Below are 23,434 nucleotides of genomic sequence, written 5' to 3'. Positions count from 1 at the left end.
AGCGTCATAAAAAAACATAACATTAAACTAGTCTGAGGTTATTCTACATTTTCACCTAAACCAGTTTAACAATTATATTTAGGCTATTCATTTATTATCATAATCAGCACTTAAATATTATTCAAATCACCAAGGTTCACCAAAAGAAGATAAAGCATCCCCACAATTTGGACAAAATGACTGACATGTGACTGGACTTATTCAGCATGATGGGAACATCTACTGAGGCTTTAGCAAACACCATGTTAGCACTTGAAGGCCATAACCTTTTTTGTGTCTGTGGAGTAGGTACATATGTGGTGAGAAAAAGTGAGTACACTGTGTGGAATTTATAACATTTCTGCCTAAATTGGTCACGAAATGTGGTCTGATCGTTTCATCAAAATCATAAGAATGAATAAACAGTGTCTGCTTTAACTAATACCACCAAAACATTTACATTTTATCATATTGTTATTGGCCATAACATGTAAACATTCACAGGAGAGCGTGGAAAAAGTAAGTACATCCCCTGAACCTCACTGAACTGCAGCAATTTTGTAAAGAGGAAAGGTCCAAGATTGTTCCTGATCGTTGTGAGCGTTTAATCTGCAAATACAGAAAAACAGTTATTGCTTATTCCACACTGTTTTTCTGCAAAATGTCTTGATAAACTTGTGAATTAATTTTCATATCGATGATAGCACATTTTATAATTCACAAGTTTATCACGGTATTTTGCAGAAAAACTGAAAAAAGACATTCACAACATGCATGGAATAAGTGAACCCCTGTATTAAATATCTGCTGATCCTTCTTTTGCAGCAATAACTGCTTTTCTGTAGTTGCAGATTAGACGCTCACAATGATCAGGATGAATCTTGGACCTTTCCTCTTTACAAAACTGCTGCAGTTCAGTGAGATTCAGGCGGTGTACTTACTTATTCCTCCCTGTCCTGTGAATGTTTACATTTTATGGCCAATGAAAATATGATCAAATGTAAATGTTTGGGTGGTGTTAGTTAAAGCAGACACTGTTTACTCATTCTTATGATTTTGATGAAAATCAGACCACATTTTATGACCAATTTAGGCAGAAATGTGAGAAATTCCACACAAGGCTTTTACAAAATATCTGCAAAAAAAGCATCATTCTTGTTCTGTAATCGTCCAAAGTTCATTAATGTGCACTGTCCTGACCACATTTAAAGTGATTGGGGCCAAGTTTCAGCCCTACTTTCACTCAAACAGGTGGCCATATTGTTCTGGCCCATACGCTCCACTACTCCCTTTCCGTATTTCTTGCTTGCGGGGACGTTTTAATTGCCGCCTATTGTAAGTCTAATAGACAGTTTGTTGCACCATGGGCCCGTTTCCCTGCTGCTGTGTGATGCTGACTCCGGGTTTCTCCGTTCTCCTTCCCTCTCCTCTTTTGGGCCGGTCCTGGGCACTGGCGGTGGGGAGTAGCTAGCTCGGGGGCTGCTGCTTGCTCCAATTACAGCGAGCTCAAAGTGGTACGTCCTACAGCAGATGACACACGGCTCATACCCACGTTTCACTCTCGCCGCCTCAAAGGGGGATTTCGTGAGAGACGAGCGGCTGACGCTCTAATTAATAGACCCGGCTCTTCAAATGTGCCAGGAAATGTGAGAGGCTATATTTGCAGAGGGAGAAAAATCGTATTTTGTATTTCTTTTGTGCGTAAATGTGTTTGATTCCATTTCAGTCACGGGGGGAGATGATTGATTGCTCTGTGGAGGAGGGTACGCTGTGCACGGAGCTGTAGTTGAATTACATTTTTTTTTTTGAGTCCACATGTTCAATTTAGAAGATTACTGTCACCTAAAACTAAGGCACATGTCACAGGTTTGAGAGGCTACGCTCAAATTGTGAGTCTTAATTCTCAATTCAGATTTTTACCACTAGATGTTCTTAAAGCAGTACTAAGTAACTTGTTTACCTTCATTAATCCTTTCCGTAGTCCCTCTGGGGGTAATACAAGTATTGATGGGATGATTGGGGGGTCTTTTATCTCCCTCTGGTGTCTGTGGCCAGAAAACCACAATTGCAACTTGACTGCCACCGGACCGGAGGCCCCAATAAACACTAAGTTAAAAAATCGCAACTTGCTACGACACCTGCAGTTGCGCTTATGGCCTCGAGGGGCAAGAGTTACTTAGTACTGCTTTAAAAATGGCTGAGTGAAAAGTGAATGGTCTTTTTATTGTAAACGAGATGTTACATAACAAGGGGGTTTCTATGGATAAAATGTTTGGTCGCAACTGCATATGTGGATTTAGAATACATATGTAGAAGAACTGCATTCAGTGGAGTGTTCGGTATTCTGCAACTAAATACAATTTCAAAGTATTCTCCCCAACACTGACGGTAAAATTAAACATAGCCTGGTTTTACCAGATCCTTTCACAATTGAGCTCCGTTATCAGGTGGGAGGGGTGAACTCCTTTGAAACGACTGGATCTGCTTTTCGCTAGCGTTTGGTCGTATGTAATGCGCCCGAGTGAGTGATCATAACTCTATCATAACTCTTAGGGCATTCCTGCACATTCCAAAGCCGAGCCAGAACGGATTGAAGAGTTTCCATTACTTTCGTTTCTACAACCAGCAAATCGGCGCAAATGCTTGCCGTCACCTACAACAGTGGTTCCCAACCTGGGGGTCGGGTCCCGCAAGCGGGTCGCAAGACAAATTTGGGCTAGCTTTTAGATAAAATAAACATATTTTCATTAGCATATAATCTAATGTTTTATTCTAGCATGTGTTTGCTGTTTTACCAGAGTGCCATTATTTGTTCGTAGTTTGAAGGAATTTTATTTCAGCCATTTGTTTTTTTCTTTGTTTTTTAAGAATTATATAGGCTAATGTTCCTATATCTCACGGTGTGACCCGGGCGGGGGGTCATGAACCCTTTACCTGTTGGGGGTCGTGGTTCCAAAAGGTTGAGAACCACTGACCTACAATACCCGCCTCCCCTCTCGCTGAATGGCAGGTTGAAATTTAACTGCTGTAACGTGGCCACTGAGATCAGACCCAGACGTTCATGTAGGGAAATTAGAATTGACCAGAGTTTACGGACGGCTAAGGCCAGGCTACATTAAACAAGAATCCCTGGACTTTTCTACATGACACAGGCTGTTAGCTTACATAAACACAGACAACTCATAACATAAAGTGATCTGATCAATTATCAACCTGTGCATTGAAAATATGATGAATCATTTATATTCTTAAACAGCAAACATGCCGACATTCAACATGGGCCAATATCATTTTATTATTTTAGTTGCCTGTCTGGATTAGCTGACACTAGCATTAGCAAAGAGTACATTTACAGCACTTTTACTTAAATATGTTTGCTAAAACAAGCAGCGTTTTACAGCTTGTGATCCAGAGAATGCCTTTATGGAGCTCCCTGTCCCATATGGCCACAGCCTGCCCCCCTGTGCCGGAGTTCGCATTACCTCTGCTTTCTGCCCTGACGATTCTGCTCCTGCTCCCTGTGCACTCTAAAGCAGGAGGGAGAGAGAGTGCGAGGGGACAGACACTCGCCACTCCCGTTTATTTTGTTTTCCTGACAACTCCAGTATGGCTGTGCCTCTTACAGATTTGCATCTAGCCCCCAGAGCCATGAGAAAGTGTTTTTGTCCCTCAGCACCCCCTAACCAAAATACATTTTTCTGTGCCTATTTCCTATTTAAAAATATTTCTGGCAATACACATACTATCCACCAGCACCCTTGTTTCCCACAGCCTTGCTTGTTTCTACTTTTAGGTAACTTCCAAGCACGGAATTAAAGCTCAGTTCAGTTAGTGTATTTAAAACGGTGATGGGAACAACATTGTTTGCTTGCATTGTTTTCCATTTGACTGCAAACCCCTACGCCGCCGTGTTCACTGCGCAGCCAACGAAGAGAAGCGTAACCCCGTCTTTCCTTCCTGCCCGGTTCCAACACCATTTCCCAATATCTGACAGAAAAATGCTTTGGTTCAGTATTTCAGAGACACAGTTGACAGCCCGAGCCTCACAGACTTTTTTCAAAATCGTCATCATCGGGCCTGTCGACACGTCACATCGCTCATAGGTTTTAAGGACTGCTGAAAGTGAATTATTTATACGTGCACTAGTGAACTTGAAGTGAGATGACTTAAAGCGAGGTGCAGGTGGAGGGATTTTGCTTTTACATGCTTTACAGCGCACAGACCATGCAATTGTGTGGCTTATCAAACTGCTCATGGGCACTGTGGCCACGCAGGTCATCCAGGTGGTGAATTACAAAAAGTGAAAAGATGATATGTGCATTTGCTTGGTGAAAAAAACAAGCTGCCATTTTGTTGCTAATGGCGTTGCTAGCAAAGGCATTTTGTGGGGAGAGCGAGGTTGGTGATGTATTATGGCCAGTTCTGTAGTCTTGAATTTTCTAGTGAGTTTATTGTAATGGATCATTGTTCTTTCTTGAGTCCCCTCTCAGCTCTAAGATGAGCCTCAGCCTTACTGACTGTGCAGGGGGAAAACACTGAGCAACATTACCAGCTCTGCAGCTCGAGTAAGGCAAGTGAGAGATATAAAGTTTATCGACATCTACATTATAGGTGCAGCAAATTAGCCATGTGAACTTAAGTTTCAAAGTTTCACTCGTGTTCAGGAGAGGAAATACGTGGCCAATATTGGCAAACAAAAGGCTGACATCTCCGGAACCAAAAGTGATAGAGGCTTTCCGTTTTTTTGCATTAGTCAGAGGTTTAAAATGAGCCCTCTCACAACTCCCTAGGCCTCAGGGGGCGGAGAAACATTGCGGTGAAAATCGTTTTTTATACCAATTATAGATATTTTATGGTGCAGACAAAAGCATAAGTGATAGAGACTTACCCTTTTTTGTTTCTGCTGTTTTTTTTGTTTGTTTTTTCAAGCAAGCTCCCCCTGAAGTACCTCCACATGGGTCGGGCCCTAATACTAACTGCGTATCTGTAGTCTACACCACTGATTATGGCAGACGAGAGTCGCTGCAACTGAAAATGATAGCACAATTGGGCAAAAAATGTACATAGTGTGGCCTCATCTTTAAGGGACGTAGCCCAAAACCCTCTTTAAGGCTACAAAGTAAATGTGGCAAACCCTGGATTATGGGCTTGTAAAAACGCAGGGGACATTTCCAGGTTCAATCTATTGCACAATCCAGAAAGTGCAAAGAGAAAGGACAACATTCACATGATCGGATAAAACACAGCTTCAGGTACATATCAGGCGACGCGGCAGCGCAGCGGTTAGCGCTTGTGCTTCACAGCAAGAAGGTCCAGGGCTCGTTTCGCACCAGAGCGGGGCCATTCTGTGTGGAGTTTGCATGTTCTCCCCATGTCTGCGTAGGCTTTCTCTACCACTAAAACGAAGAGAATGAGAGTTTGCTTGAGTGAACAAAGTGTGGGACAACGGATGCAAATTAGCCCATGGCTACAATCTTGCGTGGCGTTTTAACATGCATGTATGTCCACTAACATGTGCAGTCATAACCAAAAAGTTAAAATTTCAAGGGGAACAACATTATGACATGATTAAAAGCTTAAGTTCCCCTCCTGGAACCGCCACCTTAACGTGGTGGAGGGGTTTGAGCGGTCGAATGATCCTGGAGCTCTGTTGTCGGGGGTTTCGTGCCCCTGGTAGGGTCTCCCATGGCAAATAGGTCCTATAGGTGACGGGTCAGACAAAGAGCGGTTCAGAAGCCCCTAATGAGAGACCAACAGGCCTGTTTAATTGTGAGGCTGTCTTCCCGTGGATCCACCACCTGCAGGAGGAGCCATAGAGGCTGGTGCAATGGGCAGCTCGGACGGCTGCCCCCACGACCCGGCAACGGACAGGTGGAAGAAGATGGATGGATAAAAGCTCAAGTTAGTCAATTCTAGGTATTATAGGCCCTCCAAAAGTAGATTCTGCCGACTATTTCCACTTTAACATGACCAGATGTCAGCTTCAAACAAAAGCATGGTCTCCTACCTCCGAAGTAGAGCTGGGCGTCTGTGCTGAGGGGCAGGGGGACATTGATGTTGGCTGTGGCTCCTTCGTCCACATCCACCGAGATGCTGACTATGTCCTGGGTCAGAGAGAGCTTCACAGAGTGCCACTGGCCGTCGTTCAGACCGGACCCTACGCAAGAACACAAACACGTATCTATCTAGTGGGCAGGTTTTACTCCGGCAACAAGTTCATCCCAGATTCCACATCTTCCGCCTGTTCGCTCAGCTCCACTCCAGACGCCTCCAAACGACAGCGACATAAACACCCACTACCTCCTGGTAACTCTTGTTCATTATCATAGAATTATACCATCATAATAACCACCCTGCGGCCACAATAAGCCCGAAGCGCTATCATGTTGTGTATATATGTGACCTCGCACACGCTGCTCTGACCCTCAGGCCGTTACCTGCGCTCAGCTCCACCACGCTCCGCTGCTGCCGTCTGACCAGCAGCTTCAGCCTGGCCTCGCTCACGTACAGCCAGACCGCGCCCTGCCGCACCGCGAGGGCCGAGGTGGCCAGGAGCCCCGCCCGGTTCCACGTGCGGATCTGCATCTCCACGGCGAGCGTCCCAGAGCCCGCCCCCGGCTGCAGGGACAGGAAGCTGAGCGAGTGGCCGAACGTCACGGCCACAGACACCGGCTCGGAGCAGGAGAAGGTCACGTTGCCCTGCAGGAGAAGAGGCACAGGCGGGATTACACAGAATTCATGTTGTAGTGTGCGAAATGATGAATAGTCATTTACATATGTTGGCATGTGAATAAACACTGAACCGTCCTGATGCATAGCTTTTCTATACGCTAATGCAACACCTGTCCATAGGCTTTTAAAGGTTATGTTAAAGGTTACTGCAGTACAAATACAGCTGAACTTCGGTTTGCCTTCTGCTGTATATGAAGACACAAACATAAATGTCACCATAACATTTCATTCCTTGAAATCTAAGAAGCTCCAGAGTTCAGTCACTGAGCCTTAACTCCAGGCAAAGGAAATGGTGACCGCCGACTAGGAAAAATGCCTTGTAAAGGCTGCTCGAACTGATAATTACAACTTGTAAACTCTGAGATGATAAGAGTGGTCCGAGTTCCGATACAGATGAAAACAACAATGGCTGCCCCCAGTGAAGAAGCGCAGCTGATGATAAAGTCACTGCTTTATTGAAGTGAATGTTACTTTTGGTCACAGTCTTCAATACAACGCTATTTCGCTTGTTTTTAACATTCATGGTAAATGGTAAATGGTCTCAACTTATATAGCGCTTTTCCACCTACATTAGGCACTCAAAGCGCTTTACAGTAAGGATCCACTCACCCATTCATACTCTCATTCATACACCAATGTACGCAGACACTGGGGGCAATGTGGGTGAAGTGTCTTGCCCAAGGACACAACGACAATGTGCACTTTCAGGAGGTGGGATTCATATAACGATAGCATACCATAGCAGTACCTTTGCGATTTAATGATGTTATTATGTTTTATGTTATGATTTGATTCTTATTTTATTAATGAGATTGGAATATCTTGCCTGTTAGAAACACCAGGCCATATATTATTTAGAATAGCAGCAGCTTTCGGTGTGGCTAATGGGATCCTAATAAATAAACATAAATTATGATAAAACTTTAGGTAAGCTGTTACCATAGTAATCCCCTGGCAGTAAGGACCAGCTCTGTGTCCGATCTAGCAGCCATGTTTGACGATACTAATGGTCTGGACAAGTACAGATGCCCTTCCTTGTGTTATTGCTACTACTACTACTACTACAACTACTAATGACCACAGTACCTCATTTTGGACTTTTATTCATGAAAACTTATGCCCATCTTTGTACTTTACTTTCAGCTAGAATTTAGCTCATGGGACAATCGCAAGATGACCGGCACATTTGCCATGTTCTTTTCCAAATTGGTTTCAGCCATAGGATCTGGCAACCCAAAATCTGGCGCTCCTTTAGCTTACTGAGTGGATAATCCCTCCAAGAACCAAAACAACTTAAAATTGTGAATCAATAACCATTACAGTAATCAGTAAGCCAACATTAGATTTGAAGTATATGTAACGGACATAGACGTACATATAAAGTTATAAACAACAGTGGTGCCTGGGTCGGCTTTGCTTCTGACCCGGCCCAACACAACCCAATGAACATCAAACCTGACCCAATGACCCAAGCAAATGCACTTTTGTTACTGACACTTTTTTGAAATCGCCCATGGACAAACAAGGAGCTGAAACTACCACAAAGCTTTACTTTTACGACGTCATGGACAACTCTTTCTGTCAAATAAAATGACCTCCCAGACTCTGCATTCAGCTGCCCTCTCTTCAGGTTAGTAAGAAGCTCTCGCCTCGGTATTTTGTCTGTGCTTTGCTTCTTGCTGTCGTTTCAATTTCATCAAACTGTCCCAGCCGGTTGCACATGTGCTTGAGCAACCCACACCTCGCTCATAGATGTATGTATATATAAAAACATTGTCTCTATCTAGTCAAATAGAAATGATCTAATGACCGTGGACATCTGAACATTTGATCTAAACTAAATCCAAATTCATATTGGACGGATCATTTCCTCTTCCTCAGCGCGAAGGGGCCTGACGGAGCATGAATATGGATGGGAGCGCACGGGCTGACTCAGTAATGTCAGGGAGGTCTCGCGCCCAAAGGACACCTGTATTAGTGAATTATCATACTGATGGAGGGGGGGGGGGGGACGGTGGACGGGAGAGGATGGGACGCCGCGGGGGGAAACACCGAAACCTCGGGGTCAGCTTTCAATCTCAGAGGAAAACGCTCAAACTTCGAGTGACGCCCGGCCATATCGGGGCTGATGAGGTGCTTGTGGAAAGTTCGGTGACATTAGGGAGATGATGGCGATCCATCAGGAGCAAGTGGCAGGGATTGCAGTGGGTGGATTTTAATAAGCTTTTAAGCTGTTACGGTAAAAATGGAAGTGAAATAAAAAGGAAAAGGTGCTGAGAAGGGCATTATCCTTCTTCCCTTTAGATTAAAGTTTGTTGATTCAATTTGGATTAAATGGCCGAGGGGAGGCTAAGAGGAGGTGGAGATGGAGAGGCTGAAGAGGTTGTTGGCTGTGAACCCAGAAGTGACGGCGCGTGATACAGACATTCACGCACACATGGCTTACCGCTACAGTGGTGCGGGATCTTTTCCATATACAGCCGTTTGCTTAAGGATGAGGCATCAAACATTGTGAATCATGAATATTCAAAACGGCGCGTCAACTCATCAGCCGCATTCAAAAGACAGTGGTGATGCTGAATGTACAGACGGAAAAGTACATTTGCAAGATGTTTTGATGTAAAAGGTTTGAAACATGAGTGTTTGAGCTTTATTTTGAACACAACACACTACTAAATAACGTATGCTATGAAGCAGATAGAGAGCGGATAGAGATTTTCCAATGCCTTTTTCAACTACTTGTTTTTTCTGGATCAATGTGGACAAAGTGTAACTATCTAGTCCAATCAATCGAATAAGCTGCGACCATGTACCTTCTTCAGGACTGGGTAGTAAGGTTGTAGTGAGACGATAGAGGTTGCTTTGTGGCCCAAGGGTACATCTAATGGGAGCCACAGTCACCAACTCAAGGTATCCAGTTGTGCATGTGCAAACACGGTACAGAGACCAGAAGGTGGAACAGAAACATCATATAAATGAGCCAGAACGGTAGAAATGTCCGCAGAACATTTGAGTCACGGTCGAAAAGCATCGAAAAGCACCTTGGTTCCATAACATAAATACAATAATGCACTCACTGAGGACGCTCTGCACCTGCTAAAAATATACTCATTGCAAGGAAAGTGCTTCCATGTCGCCTTTAAGCTGGGCAGACACTGTGCGATTTGAGACACGATTTAGAACAAGCTAAATGAATCATCCACTCACACTGTGCGTCTGAATGGGATACGAGAAGTGTACGGCTGCATGTGCTCACACTGTACGGAGCAGAAACACACACGACTGACCTGAGTGACATGACCTGCGTTACCGTGGATAACGTGCTTGGTCTGTCATATCATCCCCTCTAACAGCGGGTCTAAACACGCAAACATCATTAACTTTGGCAAGGCTAACTTCAGCAACACATGACAAGCAGCTAAGCTTAAATTAGCCGATAGCCACTAACGACTGACGCATATTAAGTAGCCATGTGCTCTGGGTGTGACTCAGGCCTTCACGGTAGAATTAGGAAGGCCTGTGTCTGTCACTGTGGGAGCTATAATACTGCATCTGCTGCCCCTGTGGTGTTTTAAAATGCTGGGATGTACATCCTGGCGTTTTTGTTCCTACTCAACATTGACTAAGCGCGTGTGTGTAGGATAGTGAGGAATTGGCCTGGAGTTCCCTCTGGTAAAACAGTGAAAACAAGCTTTCAGTTTCATCTATCGGCATTTCAGTGCACACTTTAAGAGCAGAACAGGTCCGGTGTCCTGGGGTTTTTAAAACATGGAGAACTGTTTCGTTTAATCAATGCAATGTCAGAAATACTGATCGAAGCACTTCAGCAGGAAAAGTGTGAACAGGATCAATCTCGACTGCTTGATAATAATACATGTTATTTATATTGCACTTTACATTTCAAAGAAACCTGAAAGTGCTACAACAAATGAATAAAAACAAAATGAACATTGACATAGTAAAACAAAGCAAGCACAAGAACAAAACAGTCAAAGGCTACGTAGAAACTGCTTGAATGAAGTGAAGTACTACTCAGGTGCCGTATGTTTTATCACTATCCTTTGAAACGTTTATGTTATTTGTCCTCGCCTTGTCCGTCACCACTTTCTAACCATCTCCCTTAGGCTGAAATACAGTCATAATCTCGGCCTCTTTAGCCTGTTGCAATCACCTCTGCAAAACCATCATCTAAAATAAACCCAAAAGCTCTTAATGAGACGTAATTTGACATAAAATGCATTGTCTTGACTGTAGACCCCAGAGCCGATCCTCCACGCGCACTCGTTCCCCCTCGTCCGTCTTCGGTGTTGACGCTGTAGGCTTCTGACCTAAAATGTGGAATTGACGAGCGCCGAGATGGGAATGACAGAGGTTATGATGATGGTCATGACACAGAGGCGATAACGCGGATTAAAATGAACCTGATAATGGCGATTCTGACAGTGCCTATTAGCTCTATTAGCATAAAACCAACATTAGCGCGGGAAGAGCCGTCGATGGGAAACGCGCCTGTTTTAGGATTAAGCTCGATCATTTTTAGTCCAAGCACTAAAACAGAGATTTGTAATTAAAGTCTTTTGTTTTGCTATTTTTTGGCTTAAGGCGAGATCCGGCAGACACAATTACACATTTTTCACGCATTTCACGAGATTTTTAGCTAGTTTTCAAACTTAACATCTTTAACGCCGGAGTAAAAAAAAAAAGAATGAAACCCACCCTTAGCGATGCTTATTTTACAACGTTTTGTCGCTAGCGAGCCGGAGATTTACTGGAAATAACTACAGCATCGCGGTGGTAAACAGAATGGTTTCTCACGCTTATTCATTCACAAATGTTGACATGTTTGGCATCCACGTGTAGAATGAAAGGCGACCGAGATGACGCTGTAACCCAAATATGAAAATTTCCTTTTAGGGAGACAGCAGCGGCTAAAGACAGGAATATACAGGCGCACACGTCAATGTAACAAAACGTCTGGGCCCGTTTTCTCAAAATGATGTTATCATTCCACCCTTGCAACAACAGCTCTACTTTAGCGGACTCGACCTCTCCGCTGCATCTGACACAATAGACCACACCGTCCCCCTCCACCGTCTGCAATCAATCGGCATCTCCAGCACAGCACTCCTCTGGTTCACCTCCTACCTCTCCAACCGTCATCACTTCGTCTCTGTCAACAACCCACCCACGGTGTCCCCCAAGGTTCCGTGCTCGGCCCCCTCCTCTTCAATATCTACATGCTTCCCCTCGGTCAGATCATCCACCACCATGGACTCCACTTTCACTGCTAACGCCGACGATACCCAACTCTACATCACCCAATTCATCACCCCGGTAATGCTCTCCACCATCAATGACTGCATCTCAGATATCAAAACTTGGATGGACAATAACTTTCTCAAACTCAACAGCAATAAAACAGAACTCCTCATCACCGGCCCCAAATCTCTCCTCCCCTCTGTCCAGAACTTTACCCTCTTCATCGATGGTCACAATGTCACCCCGTCTGTATTCAGACGTAGATACAGACGGACTCTCGTCATAAAAGGGGGCGTAGCTTCGCCGAAGGGGGAAAAGAGAATCTTTTGGGAAACACATTTTTTCACTCTTTTTGGGCGTTTTCTGGTGGAATATCAACTTACATGTCACGCATAAATAAAGTCAAGTCTAAATCGGGTCCATATGGATGTTTTTTCATAGCAGATTGTTCAGTAGAAGCGACAAAAAAAATTAAAAAAACAGCAGTCGTCACTTGCGCTAGCTAGCACGATGCTAACATGCAGCATCAAGTTAGCATTCTCTGTTATTTGTGTATTATGGGCTGTTGAACCACTTTGCTCCCCTCCATGTCTTCGTATCTTTATTGGGTAGAAAATTATACAAAATATTTTAGATTTGAGAAAGTTAAGATTTTTCTCTTCTTTGTTTTCCCCCTTAACTGTTTCAAACATGACCATATATGGAAGATTCCAGAGATGTATCAAACAGACATGCTCTCCTGATTTTACTCTAGATTAACTTCTTATTTATCAACTTTTTACACTTGTTGCTAATGCCTACCCAACCCTTTACTGCCCACTTCTTTACTCACACAGACACTTTTCTGTCGCATGAAGCCGTAGAAGATTGGACTCTACCAACCAGCGCCCAACCTCTCACTCCTTGCTGTCTTTTCTTTACATGTAAGATATTTCACATTCGAAAAAGGTAAAAAAGCAATGCTGATTCAACTAAAAGAATGTTTTGAGCCTCAGTTATGCATGATAAATCCAATTAAATGTGTGCTATCAATGTTTATGCTGTGATGTTTTTCTCAAGGTCACCACCACGCTTCACTTTCCTTTTATTATCCCCGGCCTCCGCTGTTTTCCTTCCACAGCTGTGATTCTGTAACTGTATGCAGGTCTGGGCCAGGGCTGAGAGCGAGGGAGTTGGAGCTGTAGTAAAATTGTATTTTTAGCAGCTCTTTGTTGTGGCTACTCCTCTGTATTGATCCAAAGCATGAAATTGCCTTGAATCTGCCTCCCCCGACCGAGGCCCACACACACACGCTCGCTTTCTCACGGGCTGTTTACTCAACTCCAACGATTTCACGCATACAGTACTTTCAAAGTCACAACAGGCTCGGAGAAGACGGACAAATTACGCAATGAAAATGAATAAACTAAACCTCTTGCAGATTTTCACCTCATTCCCAGGCCCGCGTCATCAGAACTAGACTTACAGAGTGCTGGGGGCGAACAGACCGGTCAGTTCAGAACTCGATCAGAACCACCTGAATGTTTGGCATTTCTGTTCTCTGTTAAGTCAGACCCTATGGCCACACGTGAGAAACAAGCTGCACACTCATACTATTTTACCATATCACCATCGGAATCAGCACTTAAATATTGCTAAAATGACCAAAGTACAACAGAAAACACAAAAGAATCAGCAACCTCCATGCTATCATCTCCACCCGGGCCTCGTCGCAAAGATCTTCAACAGGTCACCGTTTTTCCATACTGAGATATGTTCTCACCTGAGCTCAGATGAGTGATACGTAACTGTCGCTTACTGGTCGCTTCAAAATTCACCCTGTTTGGAGCCATAGGAATATGCTGGGAGAGGCCAAATGCCAACAACATCTTTGGTCTTTTTGCGTGACTTAGGGCACACAGTTCTTCCATACTGTGATATGTTCTTACCTGAGCTTAGACGAGTTGATTCGTACCTGTCTGGTCTTTGTGCGTGCCTGTGTGGGGCTTGGTCGCTTCAAACTTCACGCGGTTTGGAGCCATAGGAATACATTGGGAGCAGCCAAATGCTAACAACATCTTTTGTCGTTTTGTGTGACTGAGCGCATGCACAAAGACCAGACAGGTGTTTTCATGACATGAGGTTTGCAAATGTTATTTCAGTTGCGTAGGAGGCAAAGGCTTAAGCTACAACAATGCTAATACGGCTGAACATCACGACTACAGGGGTTAAGTGACCATGGAAGAGAGCTTGTGACGTTGGATGAGTTTTTAAAAGGCTTAGTATAATCACATTATTGTGTATAGGGTTTTCGATCATTTATTTATGTAATTTGATGTCATTTTATTCTGTAAGTGCGTGATCCAAAGAGCAAGCGGTACTCACGAGCGTGGACACCTGGGGGTTGTTCTTCTTGGCCAGCTCGATGAGGTTGAGGTTGTTGTAGAGCAGGTTCTCCAGACATCCGCTCAGGTTCCTGTTGGACAGTGCCGGCCTCGGCAGCCAGTGTGACTGCACCGATCCCACGCTCAGCTGGAAGGCACACAGGAAACACAAACACGAAACTCAAAGCACTCTGGAACACACCTGCAGACCAAGACTCCCCTCCTCACCCGTCTGTCACCGTCAGCCAACCACAGCCTCCTACCTTTGCTTTTCAGTCACTGCCCAGGCCATTCAGAAAAGCATCCATCATCCTGTCATTTCATATACTGTACAGTAAGCACATTGCAATTTTCCTTTCCTTCCAAACGCTTTAAATCCTGTAATCATTTTTTCATCAGCCTTTTATTTTATCGTTTTAAATCAGGGATCTCTCCAAAGACTTCCGTCATTTCTACACACGCTCGATAAGGCGCATTTTCAGATGGATTTTCTTCTTCGTCCTCAACATTTACTCCAGAAAGAAAGAAATCGTTCGCTGCCATAAATCCGTGCGTTCCAAGCGTAGTTACTGTCACTGCATTTAAGCTTTTACACATTTCTAAAGTCTAACCTGTGTTATCGAGACTTACTACTGTTGGTCATCGATATTCATCTTTCTAGACTAGAGCCTTTACAATGTACAATTCTTACAGCCTTTTTTTGAAGCAAAAACATTTGATCTGTTGCACTACTGCATGCGTTTCCCTGCACCTCGATACGATATGTAAAATAAGCATCAATTAATGAGGCTTGAGACCGGAGGGTCGGTTCGAATCCCGCGGGTGTACACTGTTGTTGTGTCCTTGGTCAAGACAATTCACTCACCTTACCTCCAGTGTCTGAGTACACTGGTGTATGAATGAGTGTGTGAATGGGTGTCTGGGTCCTTGACGTAAAGCCTAAAGCACGAAGAAAGGCTCTGTATAAATATGACCATTTATTTATTTATATTGAACTTTCAGGCTTATCAAATATAAAACTAAATGTATGCCAGTGAGCACAGAGATTTAACCCGCTATCCTGTCACTTGCCACCCCCCCCCCCCCGATCAGGAAGTTAGGGTTAGGGGTCAGGGGTTAGGGTTAGGAACGGCAAATGTGATGTAAGTTGTGAAACTAGTCTGTCTTAGCTTTCAAATGAGGTCTCACACTGGCATTAAAGGCTGTTAGCTCTCCGGTCAATACACTTTGGATATGTATAATTGGAGAAAATAACCCTAAACTGGCAGATGTATTGACCAGTGTGTTCTTAGACAAGGCACCTCCCTCACCTTGAATATGTGTGAATTTTGTCCATGTGATGTTGGTCGAAGGCGCAGTTTGGAAGCCACACTTGGGTTGGTCTGACCCAAAGGCAGTTTACGAACACATTCAACTGAGGAGAGGTTCTGTGTGTGTTTGTTGTACAGTATGACACCAGTCCTTGGCCATTATTTTGCCTAAATGTGCACCTTCAGTCTCATTCGCATTTCCATCGGCTTACCAGAAAATTTGCTGTCAGTGGTGGTGCGACTTTGTGAGGAAAGTTAAGCAGTCGACTCTCTCCTGGGGAGGGCGTCACGGTATATTTCCAAACTTTTGACTGGCACTGCACTTGCAAAGAAAACTTGTGAGACATGAAGATATTTGTACAATATGTTCTCATCAAGACACACTATACTGGCTTTGTTCCCCCCAGTGGCCAAAGCAGCAGCCTTCTTTTCCTTCATATAACGCCGGGAGCTGCCTCCGAGCCAAAACACATGAAGGCGCACATGCATAAACTAATATAACTTCAGTAACTCCACAAGAAATCTGCTCTTTTCCACAATGTTTAGAATCTGGGCCAAATAAGTGATCAAAAGTCGAAGTAAATTAAACTTATTAATTAAACATCTGAAAGAAGAAGGATATTCAGTAGATCGATTATGGGAAAATAATCACGATTATTTTAGCTATAACTGAAATCAGGATCATTTGAAAAAAAGGCTCTCTTTTTAAGTAAGTAAAGGTGTCTCCACAGGCAAGCGCATATCAGCCCAATGCCTGGTCAACCCGGTTTGGTGAGCTTTTCCATAGCGGTGGCCAGTGCTATATCAATCTGACCAGGTATACATTTTGGGACTGACCTCTGGCTGTGGCCAAAGCATGCTGACTTGTGCCAACGCGACGTGAACAGACTACTGGCTGCTGATCGGCAAACTCGTCTAAGCTCAGGTAAGAACATATCTCAGTATGAAAAAACGGTGGCCTGTTCCTTTAAGCTCATGCATGACGGTACTTTGGAATTAACACCTTTTTGAGTGACAGTGCAGGATTTTAGAGGCAGTTGTGGTGAACTTCTACACCTTAGGACATTGCTGGAACACGTAGGGGGAGGAAAATACTTAATTTTAACATTTTTAAACTCCGTACAGTATCAATTACAATTTTCCTACATGTACGTCTGGGTTTGATCTCAGTGGCCGCGTTACATCGGTTGAATTTCAACCTACTATTCAGCGAGCGGGGGAGGCGGGTGTTGTAGGTGACGTTAAGCATTTGCGCCGCATTTGCTGGTTGTAGTTTGGCAAAGGCGGCGGATACGAAAGTAAAGGAAGCTCTTCAATCCGTTCTGGCTCAGCTCCCAAATATCCGGAAATTAAAACTGAAGCCTTGGAATGCTCCCAAGAGTTATGATAGCTGCTTCACTCACTCGGGCCCTAGCCAAAATCAGATCCACTCGTTTCAAAGGAGTTCCCCCCTCCCACCTGATAACAGAGCTCAATTGTGAAGATCCAAACCCGTGTACGAAACGAAATGAGTACGACGGTCTGGAAAAACCAGGCTACCATCTTCTGGGTAGAGCTTAGTAGTTAATCTGTTTTATTCTCCAGTGAACGTCCATTAGCCAGAACACTAGTAGTGATAGAGGCTTGTGTGGCTTAGCTGTGAGTCTTTCCCGGATGCCTCCTAGTTTGTCTCTTTTTTGTTTCCTGTAGAAGCTCCTCTTGTGACGCCTCCCCTGTGCTGCAGCTGTGGGGGGCTCTTGGTGCCTCTTCAATGTTTCAGAAGAAGGTCTCAAATGTCTTTAGCGCATAAGCTAGCTGTTTGTTTACTTTTAAAAAGCTGCTTTCACATACAAAGTAAAACAATGTGGGACACCGAAACCTTCTACTTTGCAGAAAAAGGCAAAAAACGCAGCTGTACCAAGAGAGAGAGAGGTTGCTGCTTTATTACGGTTAATATATTTGTTGGACAATATTCTATTTTTATCTATTTTTCTAAGTGTTAAAGCTGAGGTACCTGACTTTTTGTCGTTGTAAAGTACAATGTATTTTGCTACCAGAGAGTATGTTGTAAACACAGCAAAAAACAGATGTTGATGCATTGTCTTCATCCACATTTTTATTGAGCAATGGACGATAGAAGTAGTATCTAAATCAATGCAATTTATTTAGGGTGTGCTCCCACGCTTCACTTTGCCACTGCTCAAAGCTGTACACGGGCGTGAAACATGCATATAATTAATTTGCTTGAACAATTCGGGTGTGCAGGAGGGATTGTGTGAGCTAGAAATGAGTTTGGGCCAAAGACTAAACATTTCATTTTTGGAACAGGAAAAATCAGGTACCCCAGCTTTAAGAGTTTAAAAAAGGAAGCACTTTGGAATACATTTGAATCCCCCCTGGTAAATACTGTGTAAGTGAAGAGCATTAAGCTTCGTTTGAGGAAACAGATTGTCCCAGTTTTCGAGAGTTAACTGATAGCTGGCTAAGTGTGAGCCAGAAGCCAAATTTAAGCTACAATCGGTATAAATAACTAATCTTTTTTTTTTTCTTCTTGGTCATCAATGGTAAATCAGGGCTTACAGAGCAGTGTTTCAATCATCAACTAAAACATTTGGTCATAAATTTAGTCAAAGCAATATTTTGGCTGACCAAAACTAGATGAAAGTGTCATGTTCTGTGGCAGATTCCTCAGGCTATGCATTATGAGTTTTAATAAAATGCCATAAAGTTGACTAAAGCCGGGCTCACATTGGATTCCGTACGGTTTTCTGTGACTCACGCTGAGTTCCCATTTTGTGCACGGATTGTTTATGGTGCGGAGCCCTCACAGGACCGCAACTTTGCGAGGTTTCACATCGATAACAACTTTGCCCCTGAAGAAATACTAGTAAACAGCGCATTTATGTGGAAAAAAAAGACAGATCAAACTTACAACTCACTGGCAGAAGTCAAGCCACTCCATGCCAGGTCCTTTCTGGATATCTGCTCAGAAATCCACAGGATCCAAATACAGCGAGAGTTTTCCTCTTCATTGGTGAAACGTATTGTCCGGGTTCACAAACATCCTCCGTGATCCTCTGCCTGCTCCTCCATAGCCTCCTATCTCGGTTTTGACGTTTTGTTTACATTAGCCAAGTTAGTAGCTGATTTTTTTTCTGAAATTCACCGGATTCTCTTTCCTGGTTGGCACCTGACTTCCTGTTTGGTTTGTGTGATTCCTTGGGCTCGATCAGAAAGTGCCGCGGCCTTCTACGACGTCCGGCAAAAATAGACGCAGCCACAGCCTCACCTAGTTCTCCTTCACACTCAGCCAGTTCCTCTATATAACCATTGTTCTGAGCTGCAGGACTGGGCCGCACGCCTGGTCAGTGAGTCACTTAGGTCTCATTTTCAATCCCTGAACATGATTTACACCTGAGGGAGGGATTGTAAACAGGAGACAGATTGTTCCTCCACATCTACAGAAAGCCCAGACATTGGCATCTCTCATGGTCTCATGTCCCCCCTCCTCCCGGCCTGTGTGACGTTACCTGGTCGATGTCCCAGTGGCTCAGCTCCGCGGGCACATGCACCGGGTGAGTGGTGTGGTCCGCCGTCAGGTTCAGATGGCCCTCGACTCGTTCCAGTTTGACGTAATGCCAGTGCTGATCGTCCAGGAGACTCCCCACTGACGCCAGGAGGTGACCGCCAGACAAGGAGCTCCCCCCTGCGAAACAGAAACAAAACACCACACGGTGAGGGACGAGGAAATGCAGCCAAGACTGTTTTTTCCACTGTCAGTAATATTTTCCGTGCTGCCTTTGCCTCCTTTTTTGCAGCTCGAAGCCTAATAAATCAGGCTAGAAATTAGATAACAAAAAGATCCTCTGTAACGTCCAAAATTTTGTGAATTACAAGACTGGAAAATGTGGAGCTTGTAGGAGCTACTGTTAATGGAGATGTTGTTGAGTCTTCGACAGCGGGTGTCTTCCAGAAAGGAAATGACTATATTTGGATCACAGCGTCATCTCGGGCACCCTCCGCAGTTCACGTGGACATAAAACATATCAATATTTGTGAATGAAAACGCACAAGAAGCAGGGTTTTGTGTCACAATGGTGTAGTTATTTACATCCCAAAAATCTCCAGAGGCTTTGGTGAGCACGGACTACAGACTCATTAGACTGAATGAAGTTGAGAGTGTAATAATGAGGGGCCGTTGACGTGTGGCACGAAGTGCGTGCATTGTGACTAAACTATTGCACATCAGTTCTGACCGGGCCATAGGTACGCCAGCCAAAAAGCTCGCCACTGAGCCACTGTGCTGCTAAAGGAGTGATCACCAGGCCTGTTGCAATAACATCACATGCAGTCCGGTATCGAGACTGCATGACAAACTTACAATAAACGATATCTAAATATAACTCAGCATAAACATGACAGAAATCTTTGTTCTAAATGTCTGTAGCCTTGTTGTAAACAACACACAAGCGCTAATCTAAGTTAAGTTATACTGTATTCATCTCTGTAGAGAAATCTCTGTAGAGAAATGAGTTCTCTGCATTTAACCCATCCTCAGTGTCGCAAGGGGCGACCTGTAGGAGCACGAGCAGCCAGCATGGGCTGGCGCTCGGGGAAACATTAAAAAAATTAACTTACTTGCTTATATATATATAAAATATATGTGTCTTGCATAACAAAAAACGGTCTGACCAGGTATTGCTCGGTTGCAGGTTCTAGAATGGGATGATGTCCCAGGACCCAGTCAGGGGCAGTTTTTCCTATTAATTGCATTACACTTTTACAAGTCGCATCCAAAAAGAAAATGTATGTGAAAAAAAAAAAAGATAATTAATATCATTCCCTGGGTCCATGATCTATCTCTCTCTCTCTGTACATGACCAAAAAGTTCCTCAAAAACAAAAAGTGTTTACCTCTATATTATATTACAGGCCTTTAGAACCCTGTGATGTCACCTGAAACCCAGCAATACGTTTCGGGTCCAACCTCTGGCTATTCACCTTATTCCGCCCCGCCCACTTTTGCCACTTTTTGCTTTGTCTTGGCACTTCCGTTGTACAGACACTCCTGGTCGAGCGCCAAGCCCATTCATTTAAACGGAGAACGAGGGAAAATATTCTCCGCTCAAATCTGATGTTTAGTCGATTGATTTGTGTAAAATGGAAAAAGTCAACAATGCACCGTTTCTCTGCGCAGCCGGAAAACGGCTTTGTTTTCGTGTAGTAACTGGTTGTATGTGCAATTTTAGCTGGTGTTAGCATAAAACATTTGCAAGTCACTTAAACCGTCATAGTTTGTATTTTCGGGTTGTCTTTACTGTTTTATTTGCCTTGGCACCTCTGAATGATTCCATGACCCCCACCAGAAGGCAGCATTTGTCCACATTTGTTCTCATCGCGTTGATCACTAAACTTTAATAACGTTCTGTGCAGCGTGCTCCTCTGTGGCGACTGCGGTTGTGTTGTCTTGTAGAAAAGCAAACGTGCACAGGGTAGAGTCGACACGTGCACATAGATCGCTTGGTTGCGCGGTAGAGCCGGGCCATGCGGAACAGCCACGTAACTCCCACCAGGTCCTTCGAGTACACACACAACACAATGAGCATGTTGTATTGTAAAGAACTGATCAAAAGTTTGTTTTTTACACTTAAATACCACCCCAAACTTTTCTTTAAAGAGCTCCACAACAAGACACGCATCACTTTAGCGTCACTTTGTAATGCGCTTTTCCATCAGGGCTCGTCCGTCTGCGGGCACATAAAACGCTGGGTGCACGTTTGATGTTGAACCCAAATGGAAAACATTGCCACTCGAGTGCATTTTATCTTTATGTCTGTGTCCTGAAGCGCGCGGGTCATCTCGAAATCTGTCTGCAGCCGCTCGACAAACACGCAAAGAATGAGAGCTACGGCCGTAATTAATGATGAATCAGCGTCGCCCCGTCTGAAGAAGTGCATCCATCTTTGTGAGGCGGCGGAGATGGGGGAAATCTGCTGAGAGCTGCATCTGACAACACACAAAATATATAAGGCTATAATTATGAAGCCTATTTTCTTTCCACCAGGGGAATTAATACAGAAAAAATAGATGTGAGACGGAGCCCACTCAGCTGTCATCAGACAAACAAAGCCAGAAACGACATAAGCGGCGGTGGCTGTTCGTACAAAAGACATCTTAGCTTTGGAACGCGTCTGAAAAATAATGTGCATGTACAGAAATATCTAAAAAAACCAGCTCATGACATCAGCGTAAAGGTGAGGTGGCTCAGGCGTCTGTTTCGGATGCCTCCTGGGAAAGTGTTCCAGCCATGTCCTGTCGGGGGGAGGCCCCGGGGAAGACCTAAGGCTCACTGAGGGGACGACGTCTTTCGAGTCAAGATCCCCCTGGAACAGCTGTAGGCAGTGAGCAAGTCTATCTCTGTGACCTGGCCCCATATAAAGAGGAAGAAGGTGGATTGATGGTATTTTAAAGAGCTTGTATTATACTTTTTTTGCTGGTTTTGGCAATAATCTCAAAGACATCGATATCACTAAATTAACAGCAGAAAGGAAAGAATAGACCAGCGCCCCATGTGGCTGTAGTGAAGCTATGGCGAGTGTTTTTAGGCTTAGCAAGAGAAAGAGAGCTGAGGAAAGCATTTCCTGGATATGCAGGATCCCAGGAGGAGCTTTTGGGAGCAGATAGAGGTTTTTGGGAGCTGACTGGTGGCTAAGAGTAGCCACCAGTGAAGATTCAAAGATTACTCAAAGATGCCCTAGCAGCTCAAAACACAACTCCAGGTCTGTTTTTGCATCTTTACTGAAGAACCATGGAGGAAAAACACACAAAAGCATAAAATGGATCCTCAACAAATGTCTTTGTAAGGATTTATGGATGATTTTAACCTGCCATCCCACGATCAGAGGGCTCACCAGGACGGGGCCTTTCTGTGTGGAGTTTGCATGTTCTCCCCGTGTCTGCGTAGGTTTCCTCCGGGTACTCCGGTTTCCCCTACCACTAAAAACATGTGCAATAGGTGAATCCTCCAGCCAGGTGATTCTGACCATCAGCCTGGCTCCACATCATGGAGATGGGTCCCCGGGCGTGGTACGGCCGTTGACCACTGCTCCTTACGGGTCGCCCCAGCGGCATCGAAGCATGGGTTAAATGCAGAGGACAAATTTCCCTACGGGGACAATAAAGTATAAATACAAAATACAAAAATTTATAGATAAACATAATATTTTAGTCTCCCATTTGTGAAGCTCTCCCAGAGCAGAGAAAGTACCGTGAGGGGCATGCATACGCTACAAACACAAAACCTATTTTTATTTTACAAAAAAAAGCCAGAAGGATAGTCAATCACTCACCGTATAATGAACCGACAAACGCAATATTCTGCAAATTTAAAGCAATTAAATTCTGTGATCTAGTCAGTCTGAACACCGCAGTATTTATGTACAAAGTCCATAGGAAAATACTGCCTGAAAATATACTTTGTCTGTTTGCAAACAGGGACCAGAAATATACCCTGAGAGGAGAAAACATGTTTAAAAAACAAATGGTCCAAACTAACTTTCGGTGAAAGGGGTCGACTTGTGGAACAAATTCAATGATGATCTTAAGAGGAGCAATTCCATTCATTATTTCAAAAAACAGTTTAAAACCTTCATTTTTGAGAAATATACAAAAAATGCTTAAGAAAATGTGGTTAAGTTAAGCTCATGCATTACTGTTGTGCATAATTTGGAATAGATAGAGAATCAAATAAGTATTTGTATTTACAAATTTCCATAATTTTATTTTAGAAAAGAAGAATATGTGAAAATATGTG

General features: G+C 43.9%; 1 protein-coding gene across 1 annotated transcript in view; it reads right to left on the bottom strand.

Annotated features, from left to right (window-relative positions):
- The window catches only part of LOC306977344 (contactin-associated protein-like 4), a 330,278-nt gene that overhangs the window by 164,421 nt on the left and 142,423 nt on the right, over positions 1-23,434 (bottom strand). The window contains exons 6-9 of the mRNA XM_079575645.1: positions 19,153-19,328; positions 14,335-14,481; positions 6,417-6,678; positions 5,987-6,136 (exon numbers count right to left, since the gene is read on the bottom strand). Of these exons, the coding sequence (XP_079431771.1) occupies positions 5,987-6,136; positions 6,417-6,678; positions 14,335-14,481; positions 19,153-19,328 (735 nt within the window). The remainder of the gene's footprint in view (positions 1-5,986; positions 6,137-6,416; positions 6,679-14,334; positions 14,482-19,152; positions 19,329-23,434) is intronic.

Source organism: Gobius niger, assembly GCF_951799975.1.
Source record: "Gobius niger genome assembly, chromosome: 17".
Classification (NCBI taxonomy): domain Eukaryota; kingdom Metazoa; phylum Chordata; class Actinopteri; order Gobiiformes; family Gobiidae; genus Gobius; species Gobius niger.
Note: the sequence above shows the minus strand (reverse complement) of the source record. Positions and strands in the feature narration are given on the sequence as shown.